This window comes from Taudactylus pleione, unplaced genomic scaffold (assembly GCF_031769625.1).
Source record: "Taudactylus pleione unplaced genomic scaffold, aTauple2 ptg000199l, whole genome shotgun sequence".
Classification (NCBI taxonomy): domain Eukaryota; kingdom Metazoa; phylum Chordata; class Amphibia; order Anura; family Myobatrachidae; genus Taudactylus; species Taudactylus pleione.
The window spans coordinates 11,531,117-11,551,563 of NW_028284601.1; the positions used below are offsets into that span (position 1 = coordinate 11,531,117).

A 20,447-nucleotide genomic window follows, 5' to 3' on the forward strand; every position below is an offset into this window, starting at 1 on the left:
CCCAGGGGACTTAAGTTTAGATGGCGGGGAAAGGGGGGGTTAGGTTTAGACACTTACAGGGGGGATTAGAGTTAGGCACAGGGGGGGAGGTTAGGTTTTGGCACCCTAAAGGAGGGTTAGGGTTAGGGGGTAGATTAGGTTAGATAATACTTACCTTTCAGATGATCGGGATTTCCTTCCACGTCGGCCTGGTGCTGCCGGGATTTGAACCGCCGGTCATGCAGCCGGCGGTGTAACATATGTATTCCAATTGATCAGTCATCGTGTCTGCGGGAAGGGAATTATGCTACCATGCTTGCCGCTCTATCATGGTGTGTATAAGTAAAGATATGCAACAAAAAATTGGGCATGGCCACATGCCACAAGGGCTGTGGCCACTGAAACATGGGGGCGTGTCAACATGACACCACTGTTTTTTGTCACTCTGGGAACATTCCTTTCCATTCCATATGCACCTTAATGCCTCCAGTAGCAGTACCCCTCATGCAATGCCCCCAGTAGTAGTGCCCTTCATTCAATACCCCCATTATCAGTGCCCCTCATGCAATGCCCCATCGTAGCAGAGCCACAGTAGTGCCGCCAGTAGTGCCCCATAAACTTTACACACAGACACATAAAATGAATACTTACCCAAATACCCGCTCCTATGTTCGCAGCCATATGCTCCTCTGGACATGCTCAGCACTATGGAAGAGACATCATGACATCTCTCACTTCATCCACTGCAAGAGCCGGAAAGGCCAGCTTTGGCCCTGGGTGCTGCAGCAAATAAGAGTCTGTCTGAATCTTATTGGCTGCACTGCTAAAACAAACACACCACCGTTGGCAGTGGTGTGTTTGTATTAGTGTGTAGCACTGCAGACTGCACATGCCCTGTATGGTGCCCCCCCACAACACCGGGTCCCACATGACTTCCCCCCATAGATAAGCCACTGACACCTGGACAAACCATGTTGCAATGGGGTGCAAATACATAGATTTTTTTGCATGTGGGGTAAATACGGGCTGCTTTTGCATGTAGCCCACAGATGCTGGACAGCTTTATTTTTACAATGCAATTTAGATTCCAGTTTGGACACAACCCTTCCAAATCTAATCTCTCTGCACATTTTCCCAGCTGCCCCAACTGCAGTGCAGCATGGTTTTGAACAAGATGCACACTTGCTCTTTCTTACTCTTTGTTTCCAAATCTGAGTCAGGCTCAGAGTGTACTGTCCATTTCACACCTTGAACCTTGTCCTTAAGAGTACCAATACAAGGAGTATCTAGAAATCTGTAACAACTTAGGGGTACTACACAAACCCACATGCATGTACAGTAAATATACTTACAGTAGATAGTGTATAAATGTATTATAAATGCAGAAAAAAAAATACTAAAAAGAACACTCCAAAATAATATGGGATAGACACCTGAATGTTCTGAGACCATTCTACTAGTTAACGAGGAATAAAGGCAATTTTGTAAGGTTTTGGAAAGTTCCCTAGTCCAGATACATTTGGTGTAGTATCCAGTTCTTCCAGTGGCACAGGTGACTTCAAGTTAAAATTTTGCAGGATAGTGGTAAGGAAGAGGAATAGTTCCATTCGTACTAATGACTCTCCAAGGCAGATTCTCTTTCCTAAGAAGTGTGATGACATGATATTAAATGGTCAGAAAGTGTCACATAATACAATAATTTATCTTAAATTTGGAATTGAGAGCTCTAAGCTAACACTCATTGATTCCATAATAAAACAAATGGAAAATATCAATAAAATATATCAAATAAAATCACAAATTACAAGTTTCCAGTTAAAGAAAGTAAAATAAATGTGTAAAATTTGGTGTAAATCACCAATTTTGCATTGAACTGCAATTACTTTCACTGCCTGTATTTTAAATAATGTTGTGCTTGAGGAGGCTGCAATGTATCAATACACTGGATAAGTACTTTCAGGCACTGCATTATCTGAGACTTGTTTTGTTCCTTTTGTCAATTCTGGTGAGGAGACAATAGAGAAGCTCCTTTGGTGATGGGTTACAAGTGGCATCAATGTTGTATACTGTAGCACTCTCAAGAATAAATAGTGTGGATGCAGACAGGTACTTTTGGAATTGACTAATACCCAGAACAGAGGCGTGGAGTCTAACGTGCTGCGAGTTTTCACCATGAACTCCAATAAAAAAGTTTGGGTGGAGCTCCTTTGTCTGGGTTCCCTAGTACGGAGCTGGTAGGCACTAAATTTGAGCCTGAACCAGATTCTGGAGACATACAGAAGCATAGTCTCCCTTTTATTTATATTTCCCCTTGAAATTTAATACAGGTCGATGTGCATGCTTCTATGGGAGCCACAGATGCCTGAACTACATACTGGGGGAGACCAGCATGTAGGATAGACCACTGCCTGCATGTCTCCATGGCTGGTTCTGCCAGACACCCAGCAGCAGTGAAGACATGCCAGCCCAAGGAGACCAGCATCACCGGAGCTAGTAAGTGAGATATTATAGTGAGCACCTAGTTGTAATCTGACAAACAAACACACACTAGCAAAGATATCTGCAGTCACCCTTCCCAGGCACCTATTCCATCTACAATTCTTTGTTCTAATGGCACCCTAACAGCAGCATCTTGATGGCATTCTAATGGGACTCTTCTATGCAATCCAGATCTCACGAGATTTGACATTTACAAAGAAATTAAGTTTTGCCCCATTTTGAGATCCAAACTTGGCAGGAAAACCAGAGAGTTACAAGTGACTCTGGGCCTGATTCAGAGACGGACACTAATGCGATCGCAACTGTGTTTCCGAATGCAATGCAGTTGCAAAAATATGCATATGTTAGCAAAGATCACCCGAGCATAAATACACCCACTACAGCCTTCTCACCTGTGTGCGTCTACGCATACCTACATAAACATCGGTACCATTGATCTTCATTGGTGGCCATTTTACTCTTGTGGCAGGTCTGACCTGCCGCAGGCCAGGGAGCTCTTCTGCCATGCAGAGCTGCGTATGCAATTGTAGTGGCTAATTTATGCACGCCCACGTAGCAGCATTCAAACGGTCAGGCACGCCTGCATTTCGCTAACCACCCCCTGTCAACACCCCCAAATGGTCACTTCCTGTCAATCAATCTGCAATGGGCCTTCATGGTCTGCATGAACGCAGGGCGATCAAACTGCTGCCTTCGCACATGCGTGGTGTGATGCATACACATGTGCGATGGCAAACAATCACTTGATCTGCATGCAATTTGCAGTTGCGTTCATCTCTGAATCAGGCCCTCTGTTCCACTTGTAACCCCCAAGTTTGGGTATTTTCAGTTCTTATGTGAAACAGAACCGCACATCTCTCATTTCTAATCATATTTCTGAAATTGACAAACATTTTATATAAATATAAAGTGTATACCTGCACCTAGAGGCATGAAGGCATTATTCTTCTGAAACTCTCCATTCTCGTTGAGAAAATTGTCAGGGTTGAATTCTGTAGGGTGCTTAAAACAGGTCTGATCTTTCAGTACAGATGTCAGTATTGGAAAAACATCGGTATCCTGGAAGCATGAGAGATTCCACTGTGAGCGTGCAATAAAGGTACTTTCACATTTGTAACTGATGTGTTTTTTCACTTTCTCTATTGCCAATCCATTGCTTAAATTGGGTGAGTGTATGTATTGTTATATTATATTTTTATTACAAGTGCACTACTGGTTACAGCATGCTGTGGATACTGACGCATGATAATTTCAATAGTTCTTTAAGTACCAACATATTCTGAAAGCCATATACTGTATACTGGCATTTGTAGTTTATATATTGTTTTCAGAGCAAGACTGTTTTCTATAGACTTGATCCACCAAAGATAATCTGTTCTATTTGGCTTCCTTGATCTCATTCATCTGTTCCCTCTTTACTGATGCTTGTTCTCATCTCATCCTTCTCTTCAATCTGTCTCTCACTTCAGGCTCTGTTCCCTCTTTTCTCAAACACATCCTTGCCTCCCCTATCCTTAAGAACCCCAGAACATATCCTCTTGTTCAAAGAAAGAGAAGTATTAGAACAAGAGGACATGTTCTGAAACTGGAGGGTGGTAGGTTCAGGTAAAATTTGAGGAAAAAATACTTCACAGAAAGGGTAGTGGACAAGTGGAATAGCCTCCCATCAGAGGTGGTAGAGAAGAAGACAGTAGACAGTAGAGCAATTTAAACATGCATGGGATAGACATAAGGATATCCTTCAGAAGTAAGGATCAATAAGGGTTGAGGTAAAAATATGTTTAAAAATGGGGCAGACTAGATGGGTCAAATGGTTCTTATCTGTTATCAAATTATATGTTTCTAAATCTGACTGTCCCTATCTACTGACTTATCCCTTTCCTCTGCTTTGCAAAACATTGGCCTCCATAATTCCTATATATTGTCATATTATATTTAATCTTTTAGCTCAACAACCACTCATTTTTAGTGTCTACTGTAGATCAGACTCCACTTCCTCCTTCTTTCTTCTACCTTTAGAGATAGCACAACGGTCCATTCTTGGTCCTTACTCTCCTCCCTCTATGCTTCTTCGCTTGGAAATCTCAGCTCATTTGGCATCCACTGCCATATGATGATACAAATCTACAGAAACTCTACTTCTACCTCCTGCTGCCTCAAGACCTCTACTTCCTTCACTCCCTGCATTCAACACATCGCTCCTTCTCTCAACATCCATCTCTAACTGCTTTTCTGCCATTGCCTACTGGATGTCTAAGTATATCTTGAAGTATTCTGCCTTATTGTCATCCTCAACTCCTCTTTCTCCTTCACGCTTCACATTCAGGACATCTCCCAATTCTTCTGGTTTCACCTCACCACCATCTCCAGAACTGGGTTGTCATCCTTGAATGCACCAAAACACTCACCCATACACTAATCATTACGTACTTGGATTAGTGTAACCCCCTCCACTTTAGCCTCCCAATTACTCACCTCTCCCCACTTCAGTTTATACTTAACTCTATTGTTAATCTAATTTTTCTCTCTTGTCATGTGACATCCGCCTATCCCTTTAACTGGTTCCCAGACTTCAGTTCAAATTTCTCACTCTCACATAGAAAGCCCTAAACCACTCCTGCACTCCTTATATCCAACCTTATCTCTTTCACACTCCTTCCTGTTCTCTCCGCTCCTCTTCTGACTGATACCTTATCATGGCCACATCCTCTCATACTCACCTACAATATTTTTCTTAATGTGCCTCCTCCTCTAATACTCTCTCCCTTACCTAGTCAGCTTCAATACAAGTCTCCCCAGCATTACATTTGTCCTAACACAATCATGAAAGCAGCTTTTCAGCCCTCCTCATAACTTGCCACTCATCACATTTACCTCTCCAACATGTATCCTATTAATGATTAGATCCGTTGCTGTGTACAGAACTTTGGATAACTCTGACATGGTTTATATAACCATACTGTATGTTTGGTATATGTTCAATGAATATTGGATTTACTCCCCACTACTCACCTCTGCATGCTCCTTAAACCTACTGTACAGCTTGTTCCTCTACACTTGCCATTTGTCTTGCCCAATCTGCATTGTTATAATAATGAGTTGTGCTTATGCTTTGTACTTTCAAAAATGTGAGCACTGACCATTTTTCTTATACTACAAATAAAATGCTAGGAAAATAAAAAGATACAATACAGTCACTGTATAGCATAAAAATTTTGCTATGGCCCCCCCTAGATGTAGTTATGCCCCCTGCCTCTTGGTGAATAAGGTGAACTTATGGTTACATCCTTATATATATATATACCTTTGGTAATGTGTATCCTTTTAGCTTCACCTCTTTTATGGTTTTCCTTGGCAAACCCAATGGAGCCAGGTCAATGAATCTTTGCATTTCATAGATCATTGCTTCTGAATAAGGCATAATGTTCCGGTCTTGCATGATTGGGCTGCGATGTCGGCCAATTACTTGGTCAATTTCGTCATGCACTTTAGCTTAAGAACAGGAAAAATATAAAGCAAAAATCAGGATAATATTAATAATTGTTAGAAAGATGCTGATGTAAAATCTGCCTGCTTGTGTCACTGTGTTAGAACGTCACTATAAGGCCAAAGTGTATGACATTTCTCACAGCTCTATGAAGCCCCAATAAAATACGAAGTTCATTGGTATGTTGATTTTAAACAGTTAAACAATAAATCCTCAAACAGATGCAATTTTGCAGAGGTTTTACCGTAAAATAGCTTAGATACATCACAGCCTAAGGGTGCCTCTGTAAAATTTGTACTGTACCAGGATATGTCTAACATTGCATTTATTTATAATATATTCAACATTACATATTTTGTTATACAGAATCTCAAAAGTTGACAGCTGCAGAATACATAATGATTATCACATGTTTAGTACAGTCTGTATATAGATAGTATCAATATTTTGGCACTCTATTTTCCCACAGATCTTGAATGTTAAGCTGGTCACACAATAGATGATTTTCTGGACGATTTGCATGATTCCAATGGATCAGAAATATAAAACGTTCAAATTTGTGCAAACCGTGTATGTTCCCATGAGCAATAACGATCCGGTGCGTGGTCCTCAGACCGTATCCTCAGATCTTTCCTACATGCAGTAAGATATGGAAATCTTGTTAACAACAGTATATCTATAACAACCTATATCATTAGGTCGTTGGTCAGATTTTACAGTTTTATGCATGATATCATTTGTCCAGGACTGCTGGGGAGCTTCTGGGGAGTTCAAGGGAAATAGTTAATGACATTACATCATTTGTGAGTCGTTTAGTGTGTGGCCAGTTTTAGTGAAAGATGGCTGACTCACAGTTAGCGGTCTAGGTCAGTATTTTATCTATAATGGGTACAGCTAGAAGAGATACAGTTCCACAGTGTGCTTAAAGCGAATCCCCCTCTGTTCAATCTGCTGGAAGCACCATCTTTTATATTAATTATTTAAAAAAGAAAATTGCACATATGTATAATAAATTAATAACATATATGTGAGGTATTATGTCTGACACTGTGCAGCACATTGCAGTGCATTTGTATTTCATTATATACAGCAGCCTCTGCAGCTGCTGAGGAGGAGGTCACATGAGCAGTGTCAGGTGGTCAGGCAAGTGACAGTTAGAGGTGGGTGGTAGTTAGCCAGGGGAGAGCTGAAGTAATTGTCTTGGATGGCAGAGCAGACCTGTGAGGAGGTGGATTGAGGACAGCTCTTTTCCAGAGTTACTGACTGAGGAGGAGGATCTGGGTCTGGACAGCTCTCCTGTCAGGATGTGTTGCAGTGCTGTTCCAGGGAAAGATTGACAACAGGACCGGAGGTGTGACCAGTGGCGGTGACAGGCTTTGTGTAGAAAGACTGGGCAGAGGCAGAAACCATCCAGAGAGACTTTTCATCAGTGCAGCACAGAATAGTACAGCTGTGAACAGGGCAGGCCATTCCTGGCACTGAGAACTGCCCCTTGGAGCCAGACCAGGAGTGTTGAGCCTAGCAGTGGAACAGCAAAAGCCCTGATGTAACCAAGGTAGCTCCATTAGCCTGCCATAACTTGCTGGCCCAATCACTTCAGACCTTACACCAACTTATGGGTAGTGGAGGTGGGAACAGCTGTCCTCTCATATCAGAAAGGAGGGGGAGCTGTTCCACTGTAACTCCAGTGACAAGCTCAGTGTGCACAAGTCCCAGCTGCGGACTTCTGCTATTATATAGACAGTGAACTATAGCATTATATCTCCCATATTATGTATTAGGTAGACAGCCAGCATTACAGTAGCAATACTGAGCAATACACATACGTCTTTTTTAAAAAAAGAGTAACCCTGGATAGAGGAAAGTATAAGGAAGTAGCTATATAAATGCTGCATACTGACAGCTGGCATTTACACAAAGCTAACTCATTAAAAGAGAGGTTATCTGGTAACATATTGCTGCTATCAGGCTAAGTACAGGTCTTTGCAACTTGGTAGATAATAATTATATTGCAACATCAGAACCAGACAACTGATATACAGTAGCATCAAGAATCTGGGTCTTAGCATTCCATACAGATTGAAACACTTATTCATTTCTTTGTTCAAAATGTCTCAGCCAATTCCCTGTAATTCTCTGAGGCACCTACTGTATGTGCTCACCTGGTCAGCCAGGCCAATGACATTTTATCACTCCCTATTTAATCCAGCCCTTGGATTCAACCCATTGCCTGAACAATGTGTTCCTTCCCAGGATAGTTCTAGGCTCCAGGTCTCACTCCTTGTATCCTGTTATTGTGTCTCCAGTGACTTCTACTGTTACATCATGGGCTTCTCACTTTTTACCATCATCAACTGTCCAGTGCTCCTCTCTGAGAGCCATTACCTGCATTTCAACTGCCGCAGTGCATAATTGTGATCTTCTAGAGCTGCAGCTTCCACACTGCATACAGATATACCCTCCTGCTGCTCCAATACTGAGCTGGCATATGGATCTGCAGCTCATCCCATCTGCTGATCTGTATCACTGCTTGTACCATCTCCATGGATCCCCCTCTATGTCATTGTTACTGGTAACTACCATTGGAACAGTACTTTGCAAACTCCATGCTCTGTGGTTCACTTCAGCTTAAATATTGTACTGGCCATACATTGGTTTCCCTGTGCTGTGTGCTATTTTCTTGGACTGCATCTTAGTAGGGTGTAGGTTCCAGGGCTATGGGTCAGTGTGCAGTATATGGTTTGTACACTGAGATGTCCAGTAAGCTGTATAACCTATCCTGACTCTCTTACCCAAGTCCCTCACTCAGTTCCAGATCTTGTGTTACAGCAGCATCAGAGTTTTATCTTCCCCAAACCCTACCTTGATTACATAAGAAGATATGAATGGGAACTGTGCTAATCCAGAGGTGGGGTGGGGGGGGGGGTTGTGTGGGGTGTATGGCAGTAAGGGGATAGGCATGGGAGGGGGGAGGTGAAACAAGAGAACCAGGTCCTGTGCATCAAGATTATTAGGATGGGGTCAGGTGCACTCTTCCTATGTGTGGGATGTGGTGTTTAGTTTTGTATATTGCATTTTGTGAAATAAAGATAAGGCACTTGGTGTAGTGGGGCCAAACCATTTATGGAGTAGACACAGTGCTGCTCCGGAGTGGTCTGAGGGGGGGGATTTGAAGGTGGTGGTAGAGAAATGTGTGTTGTGAATGGGCAAGGAGGAGGGGAAGTGGTAGCAATGTGGGTTTGACTAGCTCTGGTGGGAGAATTGGTAAACCACTTCAGGGGGCTCCTTATCGTGCAGTTCTTGACTAGCACGTCCTCCCTGCTGGACCTTTGGTCAACAGTCTTATGAGCAGTCAGTAGTATGTGTGGTGTCTGTATGTGATAGGCAGAGACACCACACATGAACTTTACCTCACTGGATTGAGCATGCACCAGGTTTTGGAACCAGCGCAAAACCATACCCCTGCTCCCTTCATGCTACCACTTCCCCCCCTGCCCATACCCAACACACATTTCTCTACCACCACCTCTCAAACCCCCCCAGACCACTCCAAAGCAGCACTGTGTCTATTCAATGAACAGTTTTTCCACCCTACACCAAGTGTCTTGTCTTTATTTCACTCAATGCAACACACAAACCTAAACAGCACATCCTGCACATATAGGAAGAGTGCACCTGACCACATCCTAATAATTCTGATTACATAAGACTCCGATTCCTGGCCTGAGTTCTCAGTTATGCTAGGCTGGTATTATATTATTCCGAGTTTCGGAGGTCAACTTTGTCCTGGGAGTGTGTTCCTGGTCTTGATGGCCTTCACAGGTCACTAGTCTAGGGCAGGGCTGGATAAAGGGGGGCAACAGGGATAATCGCCCTGGGGCCCACACACACAGGCCTGGCAATGGAGGATCTAGGGGCACAGGTGTATTGCTGGCTGCCTGTGCTGCTGCATGATCAGCTGGGAGCAGGCATGTACCGGTACATGGACAGTTCGGGGAGCCACTGTAACTTTATTGCACTGGTTAGTGCAATAAAGTTTATTTTGTTAAATTGGTGCAGAGGTCATAACGTCATGCAGTGCTGCACCCGGCCTCTTCAAGACAGAGCAGGCACAAGAGGAGCTGTGGGGAGCAGCTGGAAAACAGGATAGGATAAGTGTGGAGGTTTGGAGCTGGGGAGACACTATTTGGAAAACACTTGGCAGTTTCAGAAACAGGGGTCTATGAGGGGGCCACCATGGGGGCAGTGTTCACTGGGTAGACATGGTAGTTAGAAAACACTTGGCAGTGGCTAAGGCAGATGGCAGACAGTAAGAAGGTTCATAATCCAGGTACAAGGGCAAGGAATGCAGCTGATCTGAGCATATTTCCCAACATTTGGGAGGAAGGGATCAGAAAGCTATACTTGTGCCTTTGTGACAAGCTCCCATTTTGTGTTGAATTGGTAACATTACGTGCAGCACTTGGCTCTTTACAAAGTGAGCGAGCCGGCACTGCCCGCAGAGTGGTCCCTGGGTGCATTCCACAACTCCAGGACCTCCCTCCACTGGAGCTCCCCAGTTATTACGGAGATTGGAGTGCAAGGCCACGCCACTTCTGTGAGGCCACATCCCCTTTCTCCCAGCGCGCGGCTCAGCCACTCGCATGAAAGTCCTCCCTGCATCGGGTGCAATAGAAGTATATTTTCATAGAAACAAGGGATTATTATTAATGCTTTTTCACATGTATTAAAAGACAGTTCATGCAGAAATCAGGATTTCGCCAGTGACGTCAATGGTTTCTCAGTAATGCCAACACCATAGCTGGCTTACTAAGCTGAGCTTTTTGTTGTTTGTTTTATTACACAGCAAACAAAAACTGGCATAGTGCTTAGTTACAGATCCTGCTGTCATTCCAGGATGTCCAGTTCACCTGCACGGAGATCTGTCATTTCTTCGTGAAATCGCACACAATGGCAACACAGGAGCCATTACGTATTACATCCACATAGTGATATGAGATCACCAGAGAAGTTACAGTAGGTTCAGTAACACATCTCCATTGAGTTTTTTTAATACATTGTGGCACAAAGACATACTGCATCGCTGTGCCTGTGTGTATGAGCCATACAAAGTAACCATAATTTATCTGCAGTAAAATCATCTAACGGTTTTGAAATAAAAGAGCTAGTGTTCCAAGTAATGCTTACCATAAAAGACAAAGGATTTAAATTGCCACTTACCAAGGACATCAGGATATTTCAGAAGAACTAGGAGCGAATAGGTCAGAGTTGTGCTGACAGTCTCCACCGCAGCAAAGAAGATCTGTAATGTGTTTGCCAGTAAATTCTTCATATTAAATTCACTGTGTGGGTTAACTTTCTCCTGATGATGTAAAGAGAATGCACTGATAAATATCATTAATTCAATGAAAAGACTCTGGGCCTGATTCAGAGCCGGACGCTCTGACCAGAGCGCTTGCTCTGAAACAGGGCCCTCCTACCTAAAAATGGAGCAGCCTCCTGGCCGCTCGCATAGCTGTTGATGACCAACCACAGCTTATGCGAGCATCCAAAATGATGGTCGCAATGGTCAAGACCATCGCGACCATCGGGCTTGCAACGAGACCATGCAGTAGGGTCTCGCTGCCGAAAGCCCAGGAGTGCTTTTGCCTCTATCAGAGCCAAAAGCACTCCCACTGACATCACTAGTTCATCATTGACAGCTGATCCGAAAATGAGCTGTCTCCCCGTATAGTTTCACTGCTCCTTTGGGAGCAGTAAAGCTTAACACTGCCGAGGCTGACTTGGTAGTGCTAGTGCGCACAAAGCACCGGCATCTGGCGAAAAGAGATGGACTGGGGCGGAGGGATTCACCTGCTTTTGTAGAAATTAAGTGAAAATGAATAGACCCCCATTACTCCAGGACATTGTAACTGTTGCTCAACCATCACTGGTCATGTACGATTTTGTATCATGTCATAAAACAATAGAGAGTCTTATTTCTTCATCAGCTTTATATATTGTGGTGAGAGGAGTTGTCTCTCACCTGAATTGCCCACATTCTGGTGGAATCCGCTCCCTCCAAGGGAGGCTGAAGTGAAAACTGTGCATTCTGCATTAGCAGTGGAGGTGTGGAATTCCAGGTTTTCACATTTACACAGACCCAGCTGGAATAATCACTGGAACACAGGAAGGGTTTAAAACTTCTACACACCTGATGCTCCCTGCTCCTAATGCTGGATAAGCTAGCCAGGTGATAGGCTGGTGGTGGTGGTTAGCATTAGGGTGCCCGGATCTGGGGGGTCCACAGATATTGTGACTGCTGACATAAGCACAGGGCATGCTGGAACATTTACCTTTAGGTTGTTTGCTTATTTTCTTTATGTGCCTGTGTGTGTCCAGGCCTATTCTCACGTATGCTAAAGTGCAGTGTCCACTACCATTAAATACACTGTTTTACTGTATACCTGCCTGTCTGGAGTCCTTGCTATACCCAGTGTTACAGTATATAGTTTGGTGCCTTCAGTTATACTTTTATCACAACACTTTGAAGATTTGATTTAGAATATATATTTACTGTTGAAAGCGAAATTAACATTTTTGAGTTCCTAATTTTCTTTGAGCTGAGAATCTTTTTAGCTCAAAATTTGTAACTTCTTCACTTTAAATAAAACAACTGGGAGTAACAAAACTACATTGCTAGATAACACTGATCAATTTAATGTACACCATTTGTTCATCTGTGTGCAACCGAGCATTTGAATCAAAGTAGTACGCAAACCTGATGGTTTGGGTGAAACTCAGATTATGAGAGACCTGTGCATGATGTGTACTGCACATGTGCTGGTCTCCCTCTATGAGAGCACTTGCAGTTCCCCCAAGTGGCAAAAAAATGAAAGAAAAGAACACTATGCTACTAATCCTGGATCATCTCAGTCACTCTGAACAACTCGTGTCATATGACATAGATGCTAGGTGTATGTGGATACATTTCTAAGATCTTCCTATTACTCCACACCCTTTATGCCCTAAAACACCTTCCAAGACTCTTAGTAACTGCTCCCCTTACTTGCTTAAATATTCCATCTCTCTACAAAGTCTCAAAAAATATTTAACCCTATATAAAGACTAATTTTCCCATCAATAATATCAATCTTGCTTTCATTATTTTTTTTGTTATGATGAGAGCCATATATGGTTATGATAAACCCATTCAAAATATGTATGTTTCTTTTTAGATACTTACTCCTGGTTACTGTACATATTACAATATGTGCCGTCTTTTTTTTTGCATTGACAATGCTATTGTTATGAGCATCATTATAGCTGTAAGAACTTACTTTACAGTAAAGTTTTTTTTGCATATTTTTTATGAATATTCCCCTATTTAACTGATATACTGTATAAATATTTCTATTTAAAATTTACCTTAAAGAACACTAGTTTTATTATGAAATTTTTTGTAAACTCTAAAGATCTAAAATTTAATGGGGAATAATAGTTATACAATATCTGACTAATAACCTTTCTATAAGACAATAATATTTTCATTAAAACCATAGCAGACCACTAGTTTCACCCATATGGATTATTCATCCAGATGGTAAATTTCACAAAGTACACTATAACATGTTTTATGTAACTAGAGGTGAACTTTGTGCCCATTGTTGTTTAAATATTTTGACGATAATAATTATTCTCAAAAAAAAAAAAAATGTGTCACTAATATTGGAATCTATAAAAAAGGATTTTCTGACTTGATAAAAGTGTAAAGACAGCAGACATTTAGGGATACTAGTAAAGATTATCATTCTATTTTATATGCCTTCATTTATTTAAAGTATGCGATCTGTCATTTAGATGTTTTTTTATTTAATTTGATGACAAAGAATAAATGTCTATATAAGATGACAAATGCATTGTACTGTTATTCATTCCCATAAGTATGGATCTTCCTGGGAAGTTTGTTAAATCTGTGTATTTTGGGACAGTAGAATATGGGTGTGAGCAGATCCTTTAATTTGAGAAAGTTGATATTTTTTTTAACAGTCCTATTCTTATGAATCCGTTAAATGCATTTAAATTATCCTTAAGAAAGCTGTAGAATCTTAAGAATTAAAATAAATGACATTCCCATATTTGTCATCCAAAAGGGATTAAGGCCCCGATTCAGACATGGATGCTAAGCTGTGCTCTCTCGCAGCCATCAGAGGATGGATATGCAAATGTCGCAAAGGCACAGCCAGGCTAAAGGACACCCTCTATGTCTTAGAGAGCGATGGCAGAATGATCGCACGCCAGTGTAATGACGCCCACTTTTCTTTCTTAGAACACGTCATCTCCAGGAAGTGTATGATTAATCAGTAACATCGAGGGCCATCAGAGTTGCTTGCAGCATTTAAGGTAGACCCTACCCCACCACAGGCACTTTGATCACTGCAGGCTCAAATACAACCAGATGACGTGTACAATGATGCTTCCATGCTGATTATGCATGCATGCCTAAAAAATGCTGTTTTGATGCTCAGGGAAGCCTGCGTTCGCACTTCCACTCCCCCGTTTTCAAGGACCTTCCCCTGTTACCACCCATAAACGGCACTGTCACTCAAAGGAGCAGCCCGTCCGTGCACTTCGAGGGAGCAGTTCCCCATCGCACACACATGCGCAGACAAGCGACAATCGCCCATAGCGAGTGATTGTGGCTTAGTGTCTACGTCTGAATTGGGTCCTATGTCTCTAGAAGGAAGCTCCACTGGGGAATTATATATCAAAGTAATAACAGAATGGTATGATCCAAAACAAACACTATTTGTTTTTCGAATTTTGTCCTGGCATTTTTGTAGGTGTAGACACTAATTGCTAAGAGCTGCTATTTCATGAGTCTTCATGATATTATGTAATTAAGTGCTTTTGTTATTTTTATGCTGGAACTCTGGAAGAAACGTCAATGACAAAAGTGGTAGGGATCAAAGTTCCGACCAATGGTTACAAAATTCCAAAGTAGTGATATCATTTTTGTCACTCTTCAGCTTTGTATATATATATATATATATATATATATATATATATATATAGATTTTTTTTTTATTTTAATGCTTTATTCTTACATTTTATTTCTCAGATTTGTAGAAATCTTAGTCATTTAAATAATAGGTCAATCCTTATCTCCAAATTTAAATTGAAACTAAGATTAGAAATAACTTTGTGAAAAAGTGTCATGCATGCTATGCTATTCTGGGATGCCCACAAAACAGTTATGTGGGTAGTATATTTAAATAAGCCTATTGCAAAAACTAATATTCATGATATCTCAGAAAAAAATAAAATAAATAGTTACATTAAAATTCCAGACTGAGGATTTTGATAAACTGGTTTTAAGCAAAAGTGTATTGAAAATACTACTATAAGCCCAAAAGTTGTTTAAATGGCTGAACCAATTCTTTTATGAAATGGGGATAATGATGAGATATTCTTATTTCAGTCAAGTAGACCGAAGTCTTTCAATTTAATATTTTTTGACAATCAAGCCTACTGATGGCAGCCTGCTTTAAAATCCCATGCAAATCAACGGAGAATTTGTAATATGGCACAGAATAGCAAGCATGAAAAGAAGCAAGACTATTTGCTGGGGCACACTTAGATGATAATTCATATACAGTAAATGAAGAGGTATCCATACACATTGAATTCTATATAGCAAGTTCTAGTAAAAAAATGATCTTTCGGGGTTCGAATTGAATACCCACAAATATATAGCGAAAATATTAAGCATCTTCTGCATTCCACTGGACAAGTTTGGAATGGGTATCAGTTAATTTATATTGGTGAATATTCTGTCATTATTATCATAGATATTAGTATACTTGCTACACCATGTGCCATTCTATCGCATTCATCAACCTGTACAAGTTAACCTACAACACCTGTTCTTTATAGGTGGTCTCCCATACAAGTACTTGCCAGGCCTATTGCGGTATCGCTTCAATATCAAACGAGATTGGGCACATTCAGTAAAGTATGGCTGTAGGTAACGATCATCGCTGCAGAGATGGAAATTGCGCTTGCACATGGTCTGAGTACAATTGTATAGATGTGGGACTATCACCTTTGGAAAAGTTCAATTTATTAATAAAAACAGATTAAGAAAAGTAATGCATAAGCATACTTTAATTGTTTAAGCATAAATATGATATAATACATTCAAATATATAAGTATTGCCATGTAATGAAAACACCATCACCATCTATAAGTATAACTGTAAGTTACTATGTTCCAAACAACTTCGTATCTTCACAAAAAACAAACAATAAGATTCATTATTTTAAGTCAATCTGTAAATAAAGTATCCTAGCCTGATTAGTCTCCAGATATACAAAGTCAGCATGCAATGTTAGCCTCTCTTACTATAGTAAACACAGGTAATAGGTATGAACCTGTAAACAGAGAGAAACCATCAGTTTCAAAGCACATGAAATTGAACACATCAGTGCTGAAAACTCATTGTCCCAAGTAAATCATTGTTCCATTATACATACACTACCGTTAAATAGTTTGGGGTCACTTAGAAATGTCCTTATTTTTTAAGAAAAGCATTTTTTTTCAATGAAGATAACATTAAATTAATTAGAAATACACTCTATACATTGTTAATGTGGTATATGACTATGCTAGTAGCAAACGTCTGGTTTTTAAAGGAATATCTACATAGGTGTATAGAGGCCCATTTCCAGCAACCATCACTCCTGTGTTCTAATGGTACATTGTGTATGCTAAGCACGTCAGTAGATGGATGATTAGAAAACCCTTGAAAACCCTTGTGCAATTATGTTAGCACAGCTAAACACGGATTTGCTTGTTAGAGACGCTATAAAACTGGCCTTCGTTTGAGCTAGTTGAGTGTCTGCAGCATCACATTTGTCAGATTGATTATACTCTCCAAATGGCCAGAAAAAGAGAACTTTCATGTGAAACTCGACAGTCTATTCTTGTTCTTAGAAATGAAGGCTATTCCATGCGAGAAATTGAAAAAAAACTGAACTTTTCCTACAATGGTGTGTACTACTCCCTTCAGAGAACAGCACAAACAGGCTCTACCCAGAGTAGAAAGAGAAGTGAGAGGCCCCAGTGCACAACTGTGCAAGAAGACAAGCACATTAGAGTCTCTAGTTTGAGAAATAGACATCTCACAAGTCCTCAATAAGCAGCTTCATTAAATGGTACCCGCAAAACGTCAGTGACAACAGTGAAGAGGCGACTCTGGGATGCTGGCCTTCTAGGCAGAGTGGCAAAGAAAAAGCCATATCTGAGACTGGCCAATAATAGGAAAAGATTAATATGGGCAAAAGAACACTGACATTGGACAGAGGAAGATTGGAAAAAAGTGTTATAGACAGACAAATCCAAGTTTGAGGTGTTTGGATCAAACATTTTTGAGATGCAGAAAAAGTGAATAGATGCTGGAAGAGTGCCTGACGCCATGTGACAAGCATGGTGGAGGTAATCGAATGGTCTGGGGCTGCTTTGGTGCTGGTCAAGTGGGAGATTTGTACAAGGTAAAAGAGATTTTGAATAAGGAAGGCTATCACTCCATTTTGCAACGCCATGCCATAACCTGTGGACAGTGCTTGATTGGAGCCAATTTCCTCCTCCAACAGGACAATGACCCAAAGCACAATGCAAGAATTATTTAGGGAAGAAGTAGGCAGCTCTGGTATTCTGTCTGTAATGGAGTGGCCAGCGTAATCACCAGATCTCAACCCCATTGAGCTGTTTTGGGAGCAGCTTGACCGTATGGTACGCAAGAAGTGCGCATCAAGGCAATCCAACTTGTGGTTGGTACTTCAGGAAGCATGGGGTGAAATTTCTTCAGATTACCTCAAAAAATTAACAGCTAGAATGCCAAAGGTCTGCAATGATGTAAATGCTGCAAAAGGAGCATTCTTTGATGAGATCAAAGTTTGAAAGACAAATTTATTATTTCAAATAAAAATCATTATTTCTAATCTTTCCAATGACTTGACCATATGTTCTATTTTATTTTATTTATTTTTCATTTTATAAATTAAAGTCAGTTTTCATGTAAAACATGAAATTGTCTGGGCGACCCCAAACTTTTGAACGGTAGTGTATATACCTATGGACAAAGAAAGAAATCACTAGTCCCAACATATGCAAAATTCAGCACATATATACAAAGACAACTAATGTCCCCTCAGTGAAGAGTGACAATAATTGATGTAAAATGCATACAAATAGATGTGACAAATGTGTTTTAATAACAATAACTAAGGGGATATTTATATTATAACCCATAAATATTATAATTAATATAATTGTATAAAATTCTATGTTAACAAATGTTGTATGTGATACATGTGAAACAATTAACAATGAGCAAAAAGTAATATAAACAAGGCAAGTGCATGCTATATTAAGAACATCATTCCAAATAAATTAATAGTGACAGCTAAAGGTGCACTTTAAAGGTTAGCACCCTCTTAATAAAAGTGCACTAAACTAGAGTGTCTAATAAAATATATAGTTAGTGAATAATAAAGTGTATACTGGTATTAATTCTCCCACCTATAGTAATAAATTATTATAATAATTCAAATAATAGTAGAATTGGATATCAGTGTGAAAAAGTGAAATTTAAGATTCCATATAAAGATAATATATTTAAGAATATATAAGGACATAATAATAAAAATAATAATAATAATAATAATAATAATAATAATATTAATGTATTGTGATATTGAGCTAAATTAAATTAGTGGCTTGATTATAGGAATACACAGGATAAGACACCCAATTTCTCTCTCTTTTCATCAGTTCTTGCATTACATCACCTTCATGGATCCCCAATTAAATTCTCTCTAAACCAAATACTCGCAAGTCCTTTGGATTATCGTTGTGGTACATGTGGAAGTGAAGGGCAACTTAAGTAAGCTTCTTAAACTTAGCAAGGTCAGATGGAGTGTTTCTGATGATTCTGGCATGCTCTAAAGTGCGTTGTCTGAAATTTCTTGAGGTAATCCCTACATATTTCATATTACAACTGCATATTAAGCAGTATACAACTCCTGTAGTGTTGAAGTTGATTAAATCCTTTATTTGGATAATGTGTCCATATTTATCCTTGACCTTGTCACATTTTATCATGTAATGACATGCCTTACATGTCCCACATGCAAAAGAACCATGTATTGTTCTGTCTTTCTTTGATAATTTGATGTAATGACTTTTGATGAGACTGTCCCATAAGTTTCTAGATCGACGCAATCCCATAGCTACTTTGGTGCCCAATACCTGGGATAACTCTTCATCCAGAAGCAGGACTATGTCTTGAATGGTTCTCCATTCCCTGCAAAAATTGCCAATAAATCTTATCACTTCCATATCCTTCTTTCCTTGTTTTGGACCTGACTAATATTTTTCTCCTTTAAAGATCATTGTATACCTTTGCATGTTAGAAATACTTGCCAACACTACTAAATGCAGTACATCCAGCGATGCAATATGGTTGGTTAATAATAAATCAATACCGAGTAGAATTTTGGTTCTGTGCGGAATATTTCTTGTTTCTTTGTTCCATATATAATACTGATGATAATTCCGTTTCTGATACCAGTACGAACCTTATAGAATTTGTGTTATTATATTTTAGAGGTACCATGCTATTCATATGATTAAAAAAAATGTTGCCAACACATGAGTTACATCTTGTTTTCTGTGAGAATATCAACTGACATTATGTCTTCATTCTTTCTTAAGAGTGAACTCATAACAAAAAAGAAAGTCCTAAATAATCTAATTGATATTTTCTCAGACACCTCAATAATTAATATGTCTAAAGATAAATGAGAAGAGGATTTCTACAAACTGAAATTCAACTTACAATGCAGGACCAGAGTATCTTGGGATATTACTACTTGGAAAACTATTTAAAACACAAGATTACCCCGAGAGGCCTACGACTAAAAATATTTCCAGCTTTCAATTTGGCAACTGACAACCTAAGCAATCACTGGAAAGCAATTCTATTAAAATGTTCCCAAAACTTAATGTCCATTTTGATCAAACACAATCACATAATCTTGGATACGTGCGAAAAATAAATTGAGATATTGGGAAAGAAGTTGGAGAGTTGGGAACAGGATACGACATTTCAAAAAACAGTTGAAAAACACAAAAAAGAACTCAAAGCATATGAGTTAGAGATTATAGAAAGGAAGAAGCAAAAATACAACAGAGATAAATGTGATTTCCATACAAGAAACATTTTGTGTGGAACAAACATTATGTCTACAGACAGAGTTATAAACCACAGGAATCATACATCAGAGATGGAATCATCTGGGGGTGAGGACTTCCTGGAGACTAACACAAGTGACCCCAAAACCTCAGCAGAGACATGGTACATATGATGATGATGATCCCTCATTGTTTTTTTTAGGACCAGGCAAGGGGGATGACCAAAATATCATACAAGAGGAAATC

At 39.9% G+C, this 20,447-nt stretch overlaps 1 protein-coding gene across 1 annotated transcript in view; it reads right to left on the bottom strand.

Annotated features, from left to right (window-relative positions):
- Positions 1 to 1,219: 1,219 nt before the first annotated feature.
- Positions 1,220 to 20,447, bottom strand: part of LOC148518797 (cytochrome P450 2G1-like) — a 79,609-nt gene continuing 60,381 nt past the window's right edge. The window contains exons 6-9 of the mRNA XM_088477112.1: positions 11,186 to 11,327; positions 5,783 to 5,970; positions 3,396 to 3,537; positions 1,220 to 1,621 (exon numbers count right to left, since the gene is read on the bottom strand). Coding sequence (XP_088333238.1) covers positions 1,440 to 1,621; positions 3,396 to 3,537; positions 5,783 to 5,970; positions 11,186 to 11,327 — 654 coding nt within the window. The 3' untranslated portion in view covers positions 1,220 to 1,439. The remainder of the gene's footprint in view (positions 1,622 to 3,395; positions 3,538 to 5,782; positions 5,971 to 11,185; positions 11,328 to 20,447) is intronic.